This window comes from Euleptes europaea, chromosome 3, assembly GCF_029931775.1.
Source record: "Euleptes europaea isolate rEulEur1 chromosome 3, rEulEur1.hap1, whole genome shotgun sequence".
NCBI lineage: Eukaryota > Metazoa > Chordata > Lepidosauria > Squamata > Sphaerodactylidae > Euleptes > Euleptes europaea.
This window is the reverse complement of record NC_079314.1, coordinates 6,310,034-6,329,354: the sequence shown is the minus strand read 5'-3', so window position 1 is coordinate 6,329,354 and position 19,321 is coordinate 6,310,034. Positions and strand designations below refer to the sequence as shown.

Here is a 19,321-nt window from a genome sequence, read left to right as displayed (position 1 = left end):
ACTGCCTGTGTGACAGAGAAGGGGGTTCGATCCAGCCAGCCCCTCCTGCTAGTGGAGGAACCTTCCCCCTCGACTGGAGGGCAATGTTTTCACTAGCTGAACCAATCAATGGGAGCCAACCAGGAGGCCACAGTTCTTTGTATTTGGACTGTCTGAATACGGTCCAAATACTGGCCTGACGTTTTTTTAAGCAATGAAATTCTTGCTGCTCATTCTCAGAAAAGAAGTTGGCCAACAAATATTTACCAGCAGCCCGCCTTGGCTGCAAGCACACACGCAGAGAAGTGAGCCAACGGATGGATCCCTGAGGTGGTATGAATGGACCGTGTATGACTTCAGGCTGTAGGTGGGTAGGATCACTTTTTAAATTTATTTTTTAAACTTGGAGGAAGCAATCTCCCTGTAAGCAGAAAGCGAGGACATCAGGAAGAAACAAACTGTGCTAGAACCTCTGCCCTGATATTCAAGTTTTCCACATCTTTTTTAACTGTGAGCACTAAAATTGTGCTCTTTCACCTGAAGGCTGAAATGGTATGTCCAACTCTTCTATAGCAGGACTCTACCACCACCCGTCCTCCTCCCCCATTTTTAGATCAGGAGGAACTTGGGCAGGGGATCTGCAAATTATCTGGCTGAAGAGGAGTTCGTACTTGCCAGGAGATCACAGGCTAAATGCAAGTCAGATCACTCTGGCTAAGGGCATTGGTTCAGTGGGTTTTTGGCTTGCACAAATTCAGTCCCTGATGGGAAAAAGGTATGAATGATAACTTCAAAGCCAAGAATCTCTTACTGTGAGAATGTGCTAAATTAGAGCTCAGACTCAACTCAGCAGAAAGGAAGAAAAGTTCTCTTGACGCCAAGAGGGCCCCAGACCACAAAAATGGTGAGATGCTTACCTTCTGCATCCAACATCTTGGGAATGTCGAGGTATTTCTCCGCAACCTCAAAGGCATTGTTCAGATTTGTGACTGGATCGTCCTGGGGGAAGGGAATTTGCTGTCAAAACAGGCACCAAGCAAGTGGCAATTCTGCCCCACCAAACCCACATCTGGGGAGAAGCTGAAGGCAATATATCATTCCCACCCCACTAAGAGCCAACCACAACTGAGTCCCAATTCAGTTGCTGCTGAAAACTGCAGACAAGTGCCGTGGCTCTGCACGGCCACGGAAACACTTAAAAACATCCCCTGTGTGAGTCTGAGACCTTCTGGGACAGAATGCACCCAGGCTTTGTGTTGACAAACAAAAGACTGGCTAAGCTGTATACCCTCCTCCCCCCGAGTATTTACATGTCCTCCTAGCCACATGGAGCTCCTGAAGACCCAGGTGTGATTTCTGGCAACAGCCACACTTGAAATTGAACTTTTCAGGCAGGATTTGGATCCTGCAAACTTGTTCCGCAAGTGGAGGCACTTTCCTCCTGTGGAAGAAGTCTTCCCCCAATGCAAAAAAAAAAAAAAAGAACCCCTCAGAAGAGCATCCTGCATCTGCAAAAGGCTCCTTCCACAAAGGAAAGTGCCTCCACTAATGGAACAGGTTCAACCCCATGAGCTGAAGGATTCTTAACCTTCCCACCGGATTCTGAACACCTGGCTTTGTTCTGAGCCCCACCCAAAAACGCAGTTTTACTCTGTTTCAAACACTCCCCTGGTCAGCATAGATTCCATCTCCTGAACATTTTCATGCATGCACGGGCTTAACCTTCTCAGTCTTGAAGCCAGCCACACAGTTACACCCATCTTACCAACAGAGGGATACAGGCTGAGGGTCTGTGACTCAGCAAAGGACACCCAACAAAACACCGGCCAGAGAAGGATTAGATCCCAGGCAAGGCAGAGAACTACAAAAAAGGCTTCCAGCCCTGCTGGACTCTGGGGGCATCAATGCAAAACCGTGTGCTGAGAGAAGGCCTCGTTGTTGTCATACCTTCCTGAGCTTGTCGTATTCGATCAATTCTGGTCTGTGTCTGTGGATCAAGGCATTAAAAGCAAGGCCGTCTTTCCAGCTGTAAACAGAAGTCCGAAGATTCAGTTAGGTTATCCAGCTGCTCCAAAGAGAGGCAGAGGTACTAAAACTGTCCTCTAACAAGTGGTGAGTCTGCTTCATAAATCTGTGCTTTTTTCGGGGGGGGGGATGGGACTATTGTCGAAAGCTGATGGAACACCCGCTTTCAGCAAAACCAGACTGCCTACCATCGAGGGCCCAAGAATCATTTCTCTGGGCCAGGCACACACCTGTAAAATGCATACCCACTCCCCAAAACCCTCTCAATTCCCTGTCAGGCAATCTTACAAGTTGTAAAAGAAAACAGACATGATTTTAATGCCTGAAATGGCTTTAGCCAAACTGTATCATGGTCAACAATGTAGGCTGACAGAAAAATTTGAATCACAGATTCAACAGATTTAAATATTTAAATTATATTAACAAAAGGCAGCATACATGCTATGTACAAGCCTAGAGCACCTACAAGCACTGGGGTTTGTCCATGCTTCATAGCCTACATTTAACTCATCTAACACAACTGATCTGCACTGCAACAGTGCAGACAACTATAGATAAACAGACTATATTTACATACGTGGAGTGGAACATTATTCCACAGAAAAATTTGGTATTGGAAAATTTTCAACCCACATCACTGATCATGGTAACGGGCTTTCTAGTATGGCTCGACCTCCAGCAAGGAATTTCAGTTTGAGTCTCTGGCACATGGAAAAGAGGCTAAGAGCCTGGTCTACAGAAATCTTCAACGGAAGGCCATTATCAGGAAGCAATTTCTCTTGGCCTTCAATACGCTCAAGTATTTTTGAAAGGTGAAGTAATGGAGAGGGATGAGAGACTTCCAGTGAGCCTGAGGGCTCAGAACTGTTACCTGATGTGGAAGTTCTGCACGTTGACGTTCTTGTAGGGGGCCGTCTTCCGCTGGCACCAGAGCAACAGGCCTTCCTTGGCTGAGGTCTCTGTACAGAAGGGGGGAGAGGAAGTTATAAAGTTATATTCAGGAGCAGGATTTCCTAAAATGGAGCTTTAACTGAAGGTGACAGCAAGAAGAAGGTGGGATGGAACCAACCCAAGTCTAAAGATAAAATTTTGGAGGATTCATGCAGGATGATCGGCACATTCAGAAAAGAATACACTTTAACACGAGTTTCTTACATATTATAGGCTACACAGAGAAGGGACACTTCAGTGTCAGGAATTATCTTGTGTAAAGTAGGTCTTTATGCTTACTTTAAAAAGAGACTAGCAAAGCTCTGCTGGTAACTACCCCCCCCCCCAGGCCCACTGTGTACCCTCGCATAAAGGAAGAACAAGACCCTCGCCAGCAAGCTCAGGATCTCCAGTTCAGCATTTGATTCTGATCTGCAAAGCAGGGAATCATTTGCAGGAAGGGGGAGATGTCAACCGGCCTCTTGTCAGGTCTCCCTTTCGTGTCTCTCCAAACCAATTCTTCTCTCGCCAGAGCATCTGTACTATTTCCTCACGCTACACCAGGACACTAAGCTCATGTCACCAATCTCTCCTTCCCTGCGCCGTAAATACATGCAGCTCCATTTTGCGTATGTCAAAAATGTTTCCTGTGTCTGTAAAAGTGAAGTACGCTGGCAGAAATTCACACACTGCAGGAGAGGAGAGAAAGGGAGGGTTAGAGGGCTCTGAGTGAACTCCAGTGTGGAAGAGAGTGAGTGGCAGGCACCAAAGGGCTGTGAATGTCTCAGAGCAAGGGCTATGCGGCCGGGGGGGGGGGGGCACAGACAGCTTCTGGGAGCAAGATCTGGTCTCTGAAGCAGAATCTATCCCCTCCTTTACAGGCACTCTGAGACAGAGCATTTGACAAACAGCCACATGTCTGAGAAAGAAAGTGAGTGTTACTGCAACTGACTGCACAGCCGTGCAGAGAATGATCAGTAGCTGATCTACTGGGAAGCAGGAAGTGAGGGATGGCAGGTGAGGGCACCGTCCCACATCACCACAAGGCTGCAACGCTTTGCTGCTTTGGGGGATTTTATCTTCCTCTCCAGAGTATCAAAAATGTACCATCTGTACAGCAGCTGCCAAGAGGAAGCGCGGAGGGTAAACCAACACTGTGCCACAGAGGTCTGGCTCCTACCTTCCACTGAGATGTCCTGAATGGCGAATCGGAGGATGATCGTCCAGATCATACCCAGGGTCATCTTTGCATTGCCGTCAACAATCTCTGAAGCAGAGGGGGGAGAGTGTTAACGGTGGGGAAAAGGCTTTGCTGGGGACCATTCTGCCACCGCCATTGGCACGTCCCAAACTCCCGGCAGCGGAAGCCATGCTTTGAACAATAAAACATAAACAGGAGACCTGCTTTGCTGTTGCAGCTGGGAATGCTCACTTCATGAGTATGCATAAGAATTACTGGCTCACTTAACATTCTGCATGATCCACTGATCTGGGAGCATCTTGGTGGGAAAGAGGAATGCCCAGAACAGCAACTCATACAGAGATACAATAGAATCAACCTGTTACATATTTGCATTGGAAGTACCTGAGTTAATTACAATCACGAAGAGATACATCAAGTGACACTGACTGGAAGGAAGCCAGGCCAGTACAGTAAGTCATGAAGATGCCACTGGCAGCCTCCTCAGGTGCAAGTACTACGGGCTCACAAGTAGGCCTTAACTTCTGACAGCACACTTTCCATTCCTGCGCTGCAGATGGCTGGGGAATTACTGCCATGGCTCATGAGAAACAGGGTCAGAGGAAAAGCAGTTGAACTAGGAAAGGCCAACAGGAAACGTCTGGAGCAGGGGTATCAAACATACGGCCCGTAGGCCTGATCCGGCCCCTTGAGAGCTCTTATCCAGCTCACAAGCCAGCCCCCAGCCCAGTCCCGGTCTGGGCTGGTGAGGATTGGCCCAGCCCAACCAAATGATATTTATGTCATAGGTGGCCCCCATAACAAATGAGTTCAATGCTCCTGACATGGAGAAAGCCCTTTTCTAAGGCAACAGACTCCACCCATACCTTATTTAATTGCCTGCTTGTTGCCTGCCTACTCAACTTGTCCGCTGGAATACACATTACAGAACGAGTGTCCAAAACTCTCTCCTCACAAGCACCTGGGGAAAGCCAACCCTGGAACAGGGCTTCCTGATGCTGGGGGAACAAAGGGAGAACAGCTTATGGGAGTCAACTACCGCTGTTTAAAAGAGGCAAGTACAGGCAGGCCTTACGCTTTTTGTGGGCAGGCAATCCCTCCTCCTCCCCAGTTTTTTGCAGCCTTTGATAGGCCGCTGCAAGGAACAAAATGCTCTCATTCAGCAAGGCAATTTTTTTGTTCTCACAAGGCCCTGGAGATCTCAGGCAGGATTGAAGTGCATTGGGAACAGGTTCCATTACTCAATTTCAACTTTCACTTTCCTTATTTTTTGTAAAGCAAGAGTCAAGGCCTTATGACTGCGAAGACACCTTTTAGAGCTCTACAGGTGACTCCTGCTGAAATATCAGCAGCCAGGGGAGGTAGCTTAAGGGTGGCGGCGAGGGGAGGGCTCCCTTCCCACTCCCCACTACAAGCAGAAGCTGCTCAAATTCAGCAGAAGTGCTATCATGGTTTGTTCTCTGCATCAGCCTCATTTATGCCAGTTACAGCTTTCACTGGTTTGGAATTTGTAATCATCTAGGCACAGAATTGTAATTTCCCCCCCTTCTTTTCCACATGGAGCACATGTGAGCCACCAGAAAGCCTGAATGCAGCTGTCGATCCTCCTGCAAGGTTCTGTGCCTAGCCTTTCCAAGTGCGGGCAAGATGAAGGCGGAAGGGGGTGGTGGTCAGCTACTGGGGTAATTAAGATGCTCAGGGCCGAGCGAGCGGCTGGCCCCGAAGAGTAGGTTCTCCGGAAGCAACCAGGCAGAGAATCTGGCCAGCGCTCCCAAGACAAACTCCCAAGGCGAACACAAATGTTTGGAAGTTGGAAGGGTTCGAGTGGAGGGTGGTTCTGAGCAGAGACGAGGAAGGCATTGCAGGGGATGGGAGGGAAGAGCTGCAAGGGCAACCAGTTTGGCAAACACTCCTGTAACCTGACATGCCACGCCTGATGAACACGGCATTTGTTAGGACAGGCTCTCCGCTTCAAGGGCAACTCGCTTTCCCAGGTTTGGTCCCAAAAGGCAGGAGAGGTTGACTGATGCTGGATCCATGGGGCCATTCCAGGACAAGAGGTTCAATTTTGTCCAGCCTTAGCATCACCAGGATGAGCAATGAAGCAGCAAAGGGCAGACCCTTGAGCTTCTGTCCGCTTCAGACCAATAGCGGGAGGTGGACAACTCACACATTGTTAGCACCCTGTATACAATGGGCTAGATCCTACTGATCCATCCTGCTAGCCGAGGTGTTTTACTTCTCCTAACAGAAGATGTTTCCACCAGCAGAAAAGGTCTGCAGAATCCAACCAACTCCAAAAATGGAAAAAAAACCCTATGTTGGATCTAGCAAGCCAACTGCCCCTGTTAAGCTTACATGCAAGGCCCCCTGCTTGCTCCTGATGTCAGGAATTCAAAGGCAGACTTGCCTGTGTTCATGGACGCTCCACTGAGTAATGGCTAGCAACTTTTTAGAGACTCAATTTCTTTTCTCCATAGGTAACCCTGCAGAAGGAGGTGGCCACGAGCAAGAGCTAGGGACCAAAGGGATGACGAGAGAAGTGGGCCAGGAGCCTGAGGGGAGGAGGATGCAGGGCAGGAGCCATTTGGAGAGAAGGAGGGCTGGGAGAGGAGCAGAGGAAGAGGCACAAAGGCCCACCGTCAGGAGCTCCAGGTGAAAGTTGACAACTTGAACTGAACAAATAGACAGTCGACTCTGTTTGAGAGCCAGCGTGGTGTAGTGGTAAAGAGCGGCAGACTCTAATCTGGAGAAACGGGTTGGTTTCCCCACTCTTTCACATGAAGCCAGCTGGGTGGTCTTGGGCTAGTCACAGTTCTCTCTGAACTTTCTCAGCCCCACCTATCTCACAAGGTGTCTGTTGCAGGGAGAGTGATTGTAAGCTGCTTTGAGACTCCTTAAAGGTAGAGAAAAGTGGGGTATAAAAACCAACTCTTCTTTTTCTTCTTTGGCAGAAGGGCTGTAGCTAATTCTCTGCTTTAAACCCATGCCTCGTTGCAAATTCAGCCATGAAAATATTTGGCTACAAACAATTAACTTTATCGCATTGTGTAGGGTGAGACAGCAAGAGAGCAGCAACCCTCTCCCCCACCCCCATGACCCTTGCAGTTTAACCAGGGGAAGTTTTTTCTCGACCCGCCCAACGCAAATTAAATCCATGCAGTGTGCGGAGAAGCAGCAAGCAACTAGTAAGGAATAACCGCGCAGAGAAAGAAAAATCTGACCAGAGTGGGAGGAGGAGAGATTTTCTACTTTCCAAAGAAAAAAGCTTGTAAGAAATTTAGTGCAAATCTGGCCAGGCTCAAAGAAGGATCAGTCTCAGAGGCCCAGAAGAATAAACAAGAAATGTTTGGCTGGATGGTTGTTCCAATTTGTTCCAAAGCACCCAGCAGCTGACAAGCCCTGGAGGAAAGGATCGTGCCTTCGGGCAGCCACCGCAGACAGTGGAGTTTGCATTCCCCTTCCTCTACAGCTCCCAAAGCGCTTTTAAAAATTGCCTCTTGCAAACACGGCTTCCCGCAGATGCAGGAAGAGAAAGGAAAGGATGGAGGAGGAGGTTTGTGTACAGCAAGCCGCTCTAAACTGCATGGGAGAGTGGGATAAAAGGCTCAGTTAGAAATCTCTCTCGTTTTGCACTATTTATTCTGATGTTGTTACTGGGGGTGGGGGGAAGCAAGGATGCTGAACTTCCCTCCCCCAGTCAGTGGGATTCTTATCCTGCAGGTCTTCCGGCTTCCAAGATTCCAGCAGGATTGCTCCCACACACTATTGGAGTATACTTCACAGTCATGAGGGCTAGAAACTTTTAAAAAATGCAATCAAGTCAAATACGAAATTAGACCCATGTTCCATTTTATACACAACACACTGAACAGATGCTGCTCTTGTCAGCCCTCACTTTGAGAGGCATTCAGAAGGCTGAATTTTGCCCCCACACTTCTATACTTCTTTCTGCACTTCGCGGAATCTTGGCCTACCCATCAGTACGCTGGTCAGCTGACTGTCTTTTTAAGCATGAGATACACCCACCACGCAGGTACCTTTGACCTTCCTCCAGTGACCTCACAGGTTTTGGGGGGGTCCTTTGCAGTCAACCCTTCACAATCACCTTGAGACAACATGCTGGTCTATGACCGTAACAACAATAAACTAACACCTTGACACAGGCTAGGGCCAGAAAATGTTTTCCCAAGCGAACTTCACAGCTGAGTGAGGAATTCAAACTTTGGGTCTCCAAAGTACATTGGAACTGGCTCTCAGATATATACCCAGCAAAACTCTGCAGTCACAGAGCTATGCTCTGGTCCACATGAAGCCCCCACCCAGAGCCCCTCCCTTTGTGGGTGGGGCAGGAGATGCCAAACTGCCTGGGTTGGCAGCTGTAGGATTTCCACTTCCTCGGGGTATAAGGCAACTTCCCCTGGGCTCACTAAAGCCTTCTTTTAGCCCAGTGCTCTGCTTTGATCCTATTGGAGACCACAGCACAGAGGCCGAGCACCTGCTTGTTCAATTCTGGAGAAAAGAATCTCAGAGGGTACAGATATCAGGAAGAGCTTGCTTAAAAGGGGTGGGGAGAAGCCGCAGCTTTTGTGGTGAAGCATAAACTGAGGATGCCCAAAAAATTTGGTCTCCAGCATCTTCATTTCAAGGTTCTCTGCCCAAGAAACAGATCAAGAGGGACAGATAAAGAGTGTCTGTCCCCACCCTGCCGACGCTAGCTTACCTTCAGCTCCTATGGAAACCAGTTTGACTCCTTTGCTTGCTATGAAATCGAGAGCCTTGTTCACGTTGTTGATCTTGTGCACCCTCATCTTCCCTCTCTCCGGTTTTGGCAATCGCTCCCCTGAAAGAGGCAAATTTTTTTGGGGGGGGGGGGGGAGAAGGGAAGAGGATAAGAGTTAGCTGCCTTGGACACAGAGTTCAGGTTTAACAAGACAAGAACTCAGTGGATTTTGCGCCACACTATAAAAACCAGGATCAGAAAAATCTGATGTTACTTCAGGGTGGGGACTTTGGAGAAAAAAGGCTGCTACAAGGCTTCCTTTATTTTATTTTTCTTTCTTTTTTCTTCCCCAAACAGGGATGCTGACAGACGGGACGGAACCCATATCTGAGGGCATCAGCAAAACCAAGCCCTGGTCTCATGCAAAGCCTTAAAACATGTGGCCAGTGCGGGGTGTGTGTGTGTCTCATGATGATCAGTTCCTCCTATTCTGTTGAACCCCAGCCTTGTGAGCCAGGTTATCTGGCCAACAACTGTGCAAACTAGTATGGCTAATTCCAAGTGCAGGACTGGAAAACTGGGGAGGGGGCGACCACACTCTGCCCCTGCTACCTTTCTGCCCCCGGTCAAGTGTCTTCTCTGCAGTGGGCTGAGCGTCATCCACACCCGCAGAGCAGTAAGCCTTCTCACAGAACAGTCCCCACCGGACCTCTTGAGCAGTTGCCCATTAATGGACTTGGGAATGCCTTTACTGTGGGGATGAGCTGGCTGCCCAGAGGCCCAGTCACATCCCACCTGAGATGTCAAAGAGGGGGACACTGAACGTCTCCGGGAGTTTGTGGTGGAAGTACAGACCCCTGCGTTGAGGAGAGTGGAAGGTCTACGAGAATCTGAAGGGAGGAGGGACAAAGAGCTGCTGCAGCGACTGGGAGCCTCACCTGAAATGACCTCCAGCAGGAGCATGAGTTTGAGGCCGTCGCGGAAATCTTCGTCGATATTCTCGATCTGTGTGCCAGCTTTCCGCAGGTGGGAATTGCACCATGCTGTGAAGGTCTAAGAGAGGGGAGGAAGCAAGGGGAAAGAAGGTGAGGCGCTGCGACGGGTGGAGGCTATAGATAGCAAACGCTGGTTTCGCTGGTTCCTTTAAATGAAAGCTAGTATTCTCTGGAGGCCGAATTCCACCCCCATCATCCCGCCCTCTTGCGGGACCACAGCCTTTCCCACAATAAAACACAAGAAGTCCCCAGATGGCTCCTTATGCCCTCAGAGAATCCCAAATTCAGCACAGCACCCACCCACCCCAAAAAAAGAAGCAAACATTGAACTGGGAAGTACTGCATCTGTGACCGTTTGTTGCTGTGCTGCAGAGGTACACAGCTGGAAAGCATTGAGAAGCAGCCGGCCGTTTCCACATGCTGCAAAGGCCCTGCCAGCCCAGCGGCAGGGGGAGGCTTGGTGGTGCAAAGTGCCGTCAAGCCACAGGTGACTTACGGAGACCCCGTAGGGGGTTCAAGGCAAGAGACGTTTGGAGGTGGTTTGCCACTGCCTGCCTCCGCATGGGCTGAGAGACTACTGAGAGAACTGTGGCTGGCCCATGTAACGGGCATCATGTGGGGGAGTGGGGAATCAAACCTGGCTCTCCAGATAGCGTCCGCTGCTCTTAACCACTACACCACGCTGGCTCTCAGGTGTGAACATATGGGTGAGGAAATGCCCAAGGGACCAAGGCATTGATGGAGGAATAAGGCTCAGTGCTAAGGGCACCAGGGTCTTCCCAGCGGGAGGAAAGACATTTCTGGCACACACACATACTGCACAAAACCATACCTGCCAGGTAGCAAGCTTCCCTCTTCCCAATGGCAGACCTACAGGGGCAGATCTCCCCTTCAACCAAGCTGTCAGCAGGGAGGAGACACAGCTGGCATGAAAGATGGCACCTCCAAAGACTGGGGTCACCTGCAGCCCAGAGAACAGGCAACCGCCTTCCTGTCACCAGCAGGGAAAAAGGAAATCCCTCATGGGGGAAGATTTCTGCAGAGGGAGACCCCCTGCATTCCCCTGCTGGCTTTTCCTAACGGCAGCACACCTTTTTATGCCACGTTCTGCTTCTAAAGAGGATATCAGTCTCAAGAAAAGGAAGCATTGGTGTGCTAGGAAAGCCCCCCTTGCACTGTGGTCTGACAATCTGCCATTCCTAACAACGACCAACCAACTTGCGGTTCCCAAGGCCCCGGGTGCTGTTAGGAAAGGGCCAGCTGCAGGGAGAAGCAACAGACAGGTGTGTGTGTGTGTTGCCCTCCAAGCCAGAGTGGGTTCCAGACTAGTGCACCCGTCTAACATGAACCGGGAACACCTGGCTTGGGGAAAGCCACAGGGGAAAAGCAGAGTGAAGGGTTCAGCAAACTTTTAGGCACCCCTCTCCTGCTTTCTCCCTGCAAAGCGGCCTGTCCGTGGCAAAGAAGTGATGGCTGGAGATTGCAGTCAGCTGGATACATGTAGCTCTGGATGGCTGATTGCAAGACTTTCCGTGTTCACTTTCTATGCTCTCTTCCTCCAGTTCTAATTAATCCAGAGGGGGAGAAAACATGGCATGCATGTGGAAGGCTGGAGGTGTGTTTGGGGGAGATGAATTCTGCACACGACAAATCACTGTGGCTTAAAAAAAGAAGAAGCCATGGGATGAGACGATGGGGTAGTGCCCCCCCCCCAGTGTGGTCTCCGAGATTCCTTTTCAAAAGTAAAATGGTGAGATTCTGGGGTATTCTGAAGTTACACAAGCGTGCTGCTTTCCGCCATCAGCCCTGCCTGAAAGGAAGAGATGACACCATATCACAAGCCCATGACTTGACGGATGCATGGCTGGAGACCAAACTCCCTTGCTCAGACTTGTAAGCAAGTCTACTACAGATACTAGCCCATAAAGAAGAGGGTTTTGGTTTTTTAAACCAACCATCTTGGCAGTGAGTCCATTAGAAGGATCACCAACTCGCTTTCAGTAGACAGCAGCATCCCTATTCAGTCACCTGGTGCTCTCGGATAGCCAGGCAAATAGCTATTTGCACAAAGAAGTGATCTGCCTAATGCAGGGGTCTTCAACATGGTGCCCATGGGAATGCTGCTGCCCTCCATGAGTCTTTAAAAAGTGGGTGGGGCCAGATGGGGCTTTTGCCCATCAGGGCTTTTCACTGGCTGTACAGATTTTTTTTAATGTTGCTTTAGCAACAGCTGCCACCACAGCACAAGGATCTTCCCTGAGTGACTATGGTAAGCTGTGTGTATGCAAGAAAATATTTGAAATTTTTATATTCATTTTAAAAGGCCTCCTGTTAAGCAGAGCTTCTGCCTGAGATGTTGAAGTTATTATTAGAGTTATGCATAACCTCACTCCCTGACAGTCTGCGGTTGGCTCCACCTCCTGTGGCAGCCATTTCGTGGTTGCGCCCACCACCCTGCATCAGAATCCCGAAGTCGCCTGCAGGCTCAAAAATGTTGGGGATATCTGGCACAATGCTTCACACCAAGGCTACATTTGAGAGTGGCTGCTCAAGATGCAAAAAATCTGGCACACCTTCCTGGGCCATCCCTCCACCATGGACTTGTGGCCGTTGAAAAGTGGCTTCTGGGAGGACAATGGCAGGTCGTCAGGTGTTTCCCTTTTGGGGCACTGATCGCATGTAGATCAATGCCGGAGGGAAGGAATAATTTTTTCTTCACCTTGGCTTCACTGGGTTCTGGCAGGATCCAAGGGGAAAGGCACGGGTGAGTTTCCAGCTAGATCCCAGCTGCCCTCCGCTCTTTTCCCCCTCCCCCCCCAGTCTTTCCCCCTCTTTGTACTTTGTCTTTACGTTCTCAGTCTATTTTCTGGGTGGAGAAGAGCAAAATCTGTCCGCCTCACTTTCCCCTGCTGCAAAGAGAAACGGCAGCAGTGTTTGCGGGTTCGAGAAGAACAGCCTCGTTTGCTACAGCCAAACAACAGTGGGGCAGCACGTTATAGCCTAACATTTCCCTTGTGGCATCGGCTTTGGTGGCCTAGAGCCCACATCGCAGGCAGGAAGCGTGCCCCCGTTTACAGGTTTTTCCCCTCTGTGACCAAATATTCTGAGATACGCCTCATGCACCCAGTGGTGTAGGCTCTAGGCCCCCAAAGCTGATGCCACAATAAAGTGGTTCTTTGGGCGCCACCAAATTCTTGCTTTCATGTAGGTCAGTTGGGGAAGAGGAGGCTCTCTGCAAATCAAAATTCAGAATGGGCAATTCCCTGTGTGCCTCTGTTTGCAAGATTATGCATGCAGACCGCCACATGAACAAACTTCTCCCTTCAAGACACACACACACTATTTTTATTTAATTTATTTAAAATATTGATGAGCCCGCTTTTCTCCCAGACAACTGGGGCCCCAGGCAAGCTTATAAACATTTCCCAACACTGGTGTGATTTGGGGAGGCTTTACAGAAGAAAGGGGAACTGCGCTGGGTTTTTGAACTCGAAGTTGAGAACGAGCTCCCCCTGCTCTTACTGGGATGAGGAGACCATCCCCCACAGTTTAATTCGACTATAATGAGTTCCCCTTAAACCAGCTCCATACGTCACCAGTGGCTAATATACCCCTACATTACTAATGGCAGGCATACAGCCGGGGGGGGGGGAAGGGGAGTGGAAGGGGAGAGAAGACTCATTGGCCTTTCAGTTCACAAGAACTTCCCTGGCATGGTCACCTACAGTACTTCTTGACTCGCCAAAGGTGGTCATTTGCACCCCCTCAAATGGTGAGTTGTAAGCAGATGCAACGCCTTGGCAACCTAAGGCTACGTAAGAGGGACCCTGCTGGGTCAGACCAGCGGTCCATCCAGTCCAGCATCCTGTTTCACCCAGTAGCCACACCAGTTGCTCTGGAGGGCCAACAAACAGAGCATAGAGGCCGAGGCCTTCCTCGATGGTGCCTCATAGTTCTGGGATTCAGAGGTTTATATGCCAGCAAAGATCGATCGATCAATTGACTCAAAGGTTTGCTGCCTCTATGGAGCTGTCATGGCTAGCAGCTCCAGATGGACCTCTCCTCCATGAATCTACCTAATCCCCTTTTCAAAGCCATCTACACTGCCTGTAGCAGCAGAAAAGAGCAAGAGTCCAGTAGCAGCTTAAAGACTAACACAATTTCTGGCAGGGTATGAGCCACGAGTCACAGCTCACTTCTTCAGATACCCTGCCAGAAATGTTTTTAGTATTTAAGGTGCTCGTGGTCATCACTACATCACCCTGGCAGTGAAAAACCCCCGTTTAATTACTTGTTGAGCAAACAGCCTTTTGCCCGTCAACTTCCCCTTTCCTTACATCAGAAGAAGAGTTGTCTGTCCGTGTTGTCCATCCCATGCTTTATTTTATAAGCTTCAGTCACATCCCCTTTAGTCATCTTTTCTCTAAACAGAAAAGCTCCAGCCTCTTTATCCTTTCCTACTAGGGCCCCCAATGCATATCTGCTCCTCCCCTCCAAAAACATAGGAACTGTTATAAAAGTCAGCCAGCCAGGCGGGGACAGATCCCCTCAAGTGTCTGTCCCGACACAGCAGCAAGCCTTGTGGCGAAAGGCCAAGCTTTCCCCCCACTTGGATGCGCCTCAGTGAGCTTAAATTAATCTGCATTGCAAACGCCACAGGTGTGGCTGCTAACTGCAGGGCTTTTCGGAAAGCGCAGCCTCGCCTTCCAATTACTCAGAAGCTTTGCACTATAAATAGGGCCCGCCTGCCCCGCATGGAGAAAGTGACCCGCACCGCCCCAGCTCCAAACCCACGCACAGAGGTCGGTCTGCAAAAGCAACAGCAACGCTTCCTAACCCCACTCATTCAGAAACCCATCAGAAGCATCTGGTTCATCCCCAGCGATGGTTTGCCAAGACGAAGCAGCGCAAGGAGCTCAGTCAGCAGCATCCAGGGCTTCCTCGGAGCGTGTTTCCTCTCCCCTCACCTCTGCCTATCACATCCTCTGAAAGATGGATTCCACCTGATGTGAAAAACAGCACGAGGGTTCCAGCAAGGGAAGTGGGCAGCCCCGGCTGAAGGGTTCTCCTTGGCAATCTTCAAGAAGGAGAAGGAGGCTGAATCTGACTTGCTGCCTCACCCTCAGGAAGACCAGCAAAGCGCACCCAGGTGCAGCAGAAAAGAGACGGGGAATCGGAAAGAATCTGGAAAGGGCAGTTTGGCATGAGGGGGGAGGCCTCGCCCGCTCCTCCAGGAGACAGCAACACACCCGCCACACAGGGCGGGGTGGAAATAAACAAGCCAGAAGCCCTTCCCCGAAAGAGGGCTTAATGGGGGTTCCGCCCTTCCAAGGAGTCAAAAGGGATTTGGTGGGCAGGGGGATCGCCTCACCCTGGTACACCCAGCCGAGCCCAAAAAGCAGCACGGCCTCCCCCACCGATCTCAAGCAGGCAGGCAGGAAGATTTCAGAGGTGTTCCCGCAAGATAAAGAAACATATGCCCACAATGCAAAGTAGGGCTGGTTGTCAAGCTGAGGGTTGCCAGCTCTGGGTGGGGAAATACCTGGAGATTTGGAAGGAGGGAGCATGAGGAGGGTTTGGGGAGGGGAAGGTCATTAGCAGAGTACAAAGCCAAAGAGTCCACCCTCCAAATCAGCCATTTTCTCTTGGGGGGCTGACTTCTGTCACCTGGAGGTCAATACTAATAGCGGGAGATCTCAAGGCCCCACCTGGAGATTAGCAGCAAATAAAGACACAGCACGGTGACCGACAATAAACTCAAAGTATCAGAATGTAATAGACTATATAAGGTAGGATTAGGTATACACAAAGTCTATACATGAAGTGATGGTATAGAATAGAAAGTGTCCTTCACAAGTCAAAATACAACTATTAAATGCATAAATGCAGTTCAACAGTAGTGAAGACCAATTCAAGAACAGACCAATTCATAACCCACCTGGAGATTGGCAACAACAGTCAGGCCGCTGTTGCATCCTGTGGCCCTCCAAAAGGGAACATGCTTCCCCCCCCCATTTAGCACCTATTTGCAGTGACAAAAACTGCCTGCCCCTTACATACAAATGTCTAGGAAGTTGCACACTTAAATATAGGAAAGCAAAGAGAGGGAGCTTCATTTCAGGAGATCCCAGTTTTGAGCTTTCCCTTCAGCCACAGTTTCCTCCGGCCGTGACCCTTCATCAGTAACATGGAGATAACTGTGACCTGCCTTGCAGGGCTGTTGCAGTGATTACTGAGCAGATGTGTGGAAAGTGCTCTGAACACTCCGAAGGGCCAGATAAAGGTGTTACGACATGACAAGGCTGGTAGTTTTTGCACACTGCCTTGAGTGCCTTTGGGGAGTTAAGAAATTGTGGAAATGAAAATGGCTATATTGTCCAAAAAAATAAAATAAAACAAAGAAGTTTCCCAGTGCCCCTGTGGATTCTGGTAGCCACCTTCAGTACTGGCTGGGCCACCAACTTCAGATGCTGACCTGGGGACAGAGGGTCGGGCTTCGCAGCCTCGTGGTTTACTCATACAGGCATTCCTTCCCACGCTCCTAGGAAACCAACCCCAGAGTCCTGAACGGATTGGGAACTGAAACCTTGCATGCTGTGGGGGGGAAAGAAGCCCCTGCTCACTCTGCCGGGTGGTACCAGGAAGCTGGGTGAATGAACAGGGCACACAGTGTCTCATCCCGTCTCCCTCCCCCTCCACACACCCCCTTCCCGACATGCCGCTGGCCAATCTGGGCAGGACGCGATGAGCTCAGCAACCAGAAATGTCGCTTTGACAGCTTTTAAAGAGCCATTCATCTGACCAGGAGGGGCGGCGGTGGGGAAGGTTCTTCCCCAGGACCAGAAAAAAAAATACGGAAGACGAACAAGAGAATGCAAAGCTTAAACTCCCCAAGTAACCCCAAACACCCGCTTCCATTCAAGCTGGATAATGTGGCAAGAATGCACCAGGCTTGCCAGCCCCCCGCCCCTTTCCGTCTGCAGTCTTCTTGTGCCCCACCCCCAGCTCTTTTGTCACAGGGCACAGATTCCAGCTCTGTGATGGTGGTGGAAAGTGCTGTCAAGTCACAGCCAATTTATGGCAACCCCTTACAGGGTTTTCAAGGCAAGAGATGAACAGAGGGGGTTTGCCACAGCCTGCCCCTGCGCAGCGACCCGGGACTCCCTCAGTGGTCTCGCATCTAAAAATAACCAGGGCCGGCCCTGCTTAAAGCCTGAGGCCTGACCAGATTGGGATAGCCTGGGCCATCCGGGTCAGGGTCATCACCAACCACCGGATCCTTCTAGCGGCAGATGTAGCCAGAGATAGAACTCAGGATCCAGCAGCTATTCCATCACTGCTACTCTTCCACGTTTCCCCAGAAGAGATGCAGGCGGAAGCCGTAAATGCAAAAGGCGGTTCACGCACACCCCCAAACCCTAACAGGGTTACGAAATACGTGGGCATTTCTCCGCACAAGTCGGAGAAATGAACATGCGGGAGCACCACTGGACATTTAGAGGCAACCCCGAGGAAGGGGAGGGATCTGCCAGGGTCCTCAATGGGCCTGCACAGAGGAAGGAGCCCCCCCCCCCAGCTAGAAATAGCAAGCGGTAGCCTATTTCTGGAAAGGGGAGGAACTTTACCCATTGTCTGGAACCTGGGGAGAGAAACAACCAGATCAGCAGCGCAAAGGACTGGGATGAAATGTTTGGGGGGGGGGAAACGACAGACTAGTACGTTGGGGCAATTACATGGATCTTGTAAACCACCTTGAGGCCATATAGGGTGGAAAGGGAGATGTGGTGTAATTAGGGTTGCCAGCTCCTGGTTGGGAAATACCTGGAGATTTTGGGGGCAGAGCCTGAGGAGGGTGGGGCTTGGAAAGGGAAGGGACTTCAATCCAACCTATAGAGTCCAATTGCCAAAGCAGCCATTTTCACCAGGGCAACTGATCTCTGTTGCCTGGAGATCAGTTGTAATAGTTGCAGATCTCCAGCCATCACCTGGAGGCTGGCAACCTTAGGTGTAATTGAAAATGGCAGACTTAGGACCCTGTGTGATCTGGGTTTGAATCCCCTCTTCATAGAATCATGGAGTTGGAAGGGACCACCAGGGTCATCTGGTCCAACCCCCTGCACAATGCAGGAAATTCCGAACTACCTCCTTCTACACATGAACACATGAAGCTGCCTTGTACTGAATCAGACCCTTGGTCCATCGAAGTCAGTACTGTCTACTCAGACTGGCAGCGACTCTCCAGGGTCTCAGGCTGAGGTCTTTCACATCACCTACCTTCTTAGTCCCTTTAACTCGAGATGCCGGGGATTGAACCTGGGATCTTCTGCATGCCAAGCAGAGACTCTACCACTGACCCACAGTCCCTCCCCCTCCACCATGGGAGCTCGCTGGGTGACCTAGGGCCCATCACAAACTCTCGGCCTGGCCTACCTCACAAGGCTGTTGTGAGAAAATGGAGGAGGGGAGAATGACATTCAGAAAGCTGCTTTGACTGTGGGGAGAAAAGTGGGATATCAATAAATAAATACAGATGTATGCATCATTTAAAAAAATCTTTCCAAAAAAATTACTCAAGAGTATGCCTGTTCAATTTTAAAATGGCCCATTCTATGGCGGCTTATGTTGGGACTTTTCCTGGGGGGCTGGAGGCTGTGAAGGAATGAGGATTTGGGGTGTACAGTTTCCCAAGCACGGAAGTGTAAAAGTCTCAGCTGGAAAATCCCACATCAGGTGGTGAAAAAACCAACTCTCCCCTGGTTTACAAAAACCACCCCTATATAGTCACTTGGCAATTTGTCTGGCTCGCCCTAGGCAAGGAGGTACTTGCAAGCAGCAGCTCAATGGCAACAGCTAGCAGGGTGCCGACAACAACCAGCGGTTACCGTTATCAAGCCTGTGATTCAGTGATAATTACAGCTGATCCTCACTCATCCCATTCTATAGCAACTTGGTTTGCTCAAGGCAGAATGCTGCACGGAAACAGCAGTGTGGGCTGGCCGCTCAACAAGACAGGTTAGCAAGGATAGGAAACCCTTGGAAGGGCTCCATAAACACCACACACCCTTCCTATCCTGTTATCAGAATGCAGGCACTTCCCTTCCTTCAAAGGCCAGCTGGGACCCTGAGAGGCCAAGCAGCTGCTAGAGGAGGGGGAGAAGGTAAAAGGTAAAGGTCCCCTGTGCAAGAACCGAGTCATTCCTGACCCATGGGGTGACATCCTGACGTTTCCTAGGCAGGCTTTGTTTACGGGGTGGTTTGCCAGTGCCTTCCCCAGTCATCTTCCCTTTACCCCCAGCAAGCTGGGTACTCACTTTACCAACCACGGAAGGATGGAAGGCTGAGTCAACCTTGAGCCGGCTACCTGAAACGGACTCCCGTTGGGATCGAACTCAGTTCGTGAGCAGAGTTTGGACTGCAGTACTGCAGCTTACCACTCTGCGCCACGGAGAGAAAAGTTAGTTTTTATAT

General features: G+C 50.1%; 1 protein-coding gene across 6 annotated transcripts in view; it reads right to left on the bottom strand.

The window, feature by feature from the left end:
- Positions 1-19,321, bottom strand: part of ACTN4 (actinin alpha 4) — a 111,567-nt gene that overhangs the window by 41,839 nt on the left and 50,407 nt on the right. For all 6 annotated transcript variants that reach the window (XM_056847585.1, XM_056847588.1, XM_056847590.1 and 3 more), the window contains exons 2-7: positions 9,797-9,911; positions 8,859-8,978; positions 4,115-4,201; positions 2,876-2,963; positions 1,927-2,005; positions 897-978 (exon numbers count right to left, since the gene is read on the bottom strand). In XM_056847585.1, the coding sequence (XP_056703563.1) occupies positions 897-978; positions 1,927-2,005; positions 2,876-2,963; positions 4,115-4,201; positions 8,859-8,978; positions 9,797-9,911 (571 nt within the window). The remainder of the gene's footprint in view (positions 1-896; positions 979-1,926; positions 2,006-2,875; positions 2,964-4,114; positions 4,202-8,858; positions 8,979-9,796; positions 9,912-19,321) is intronic.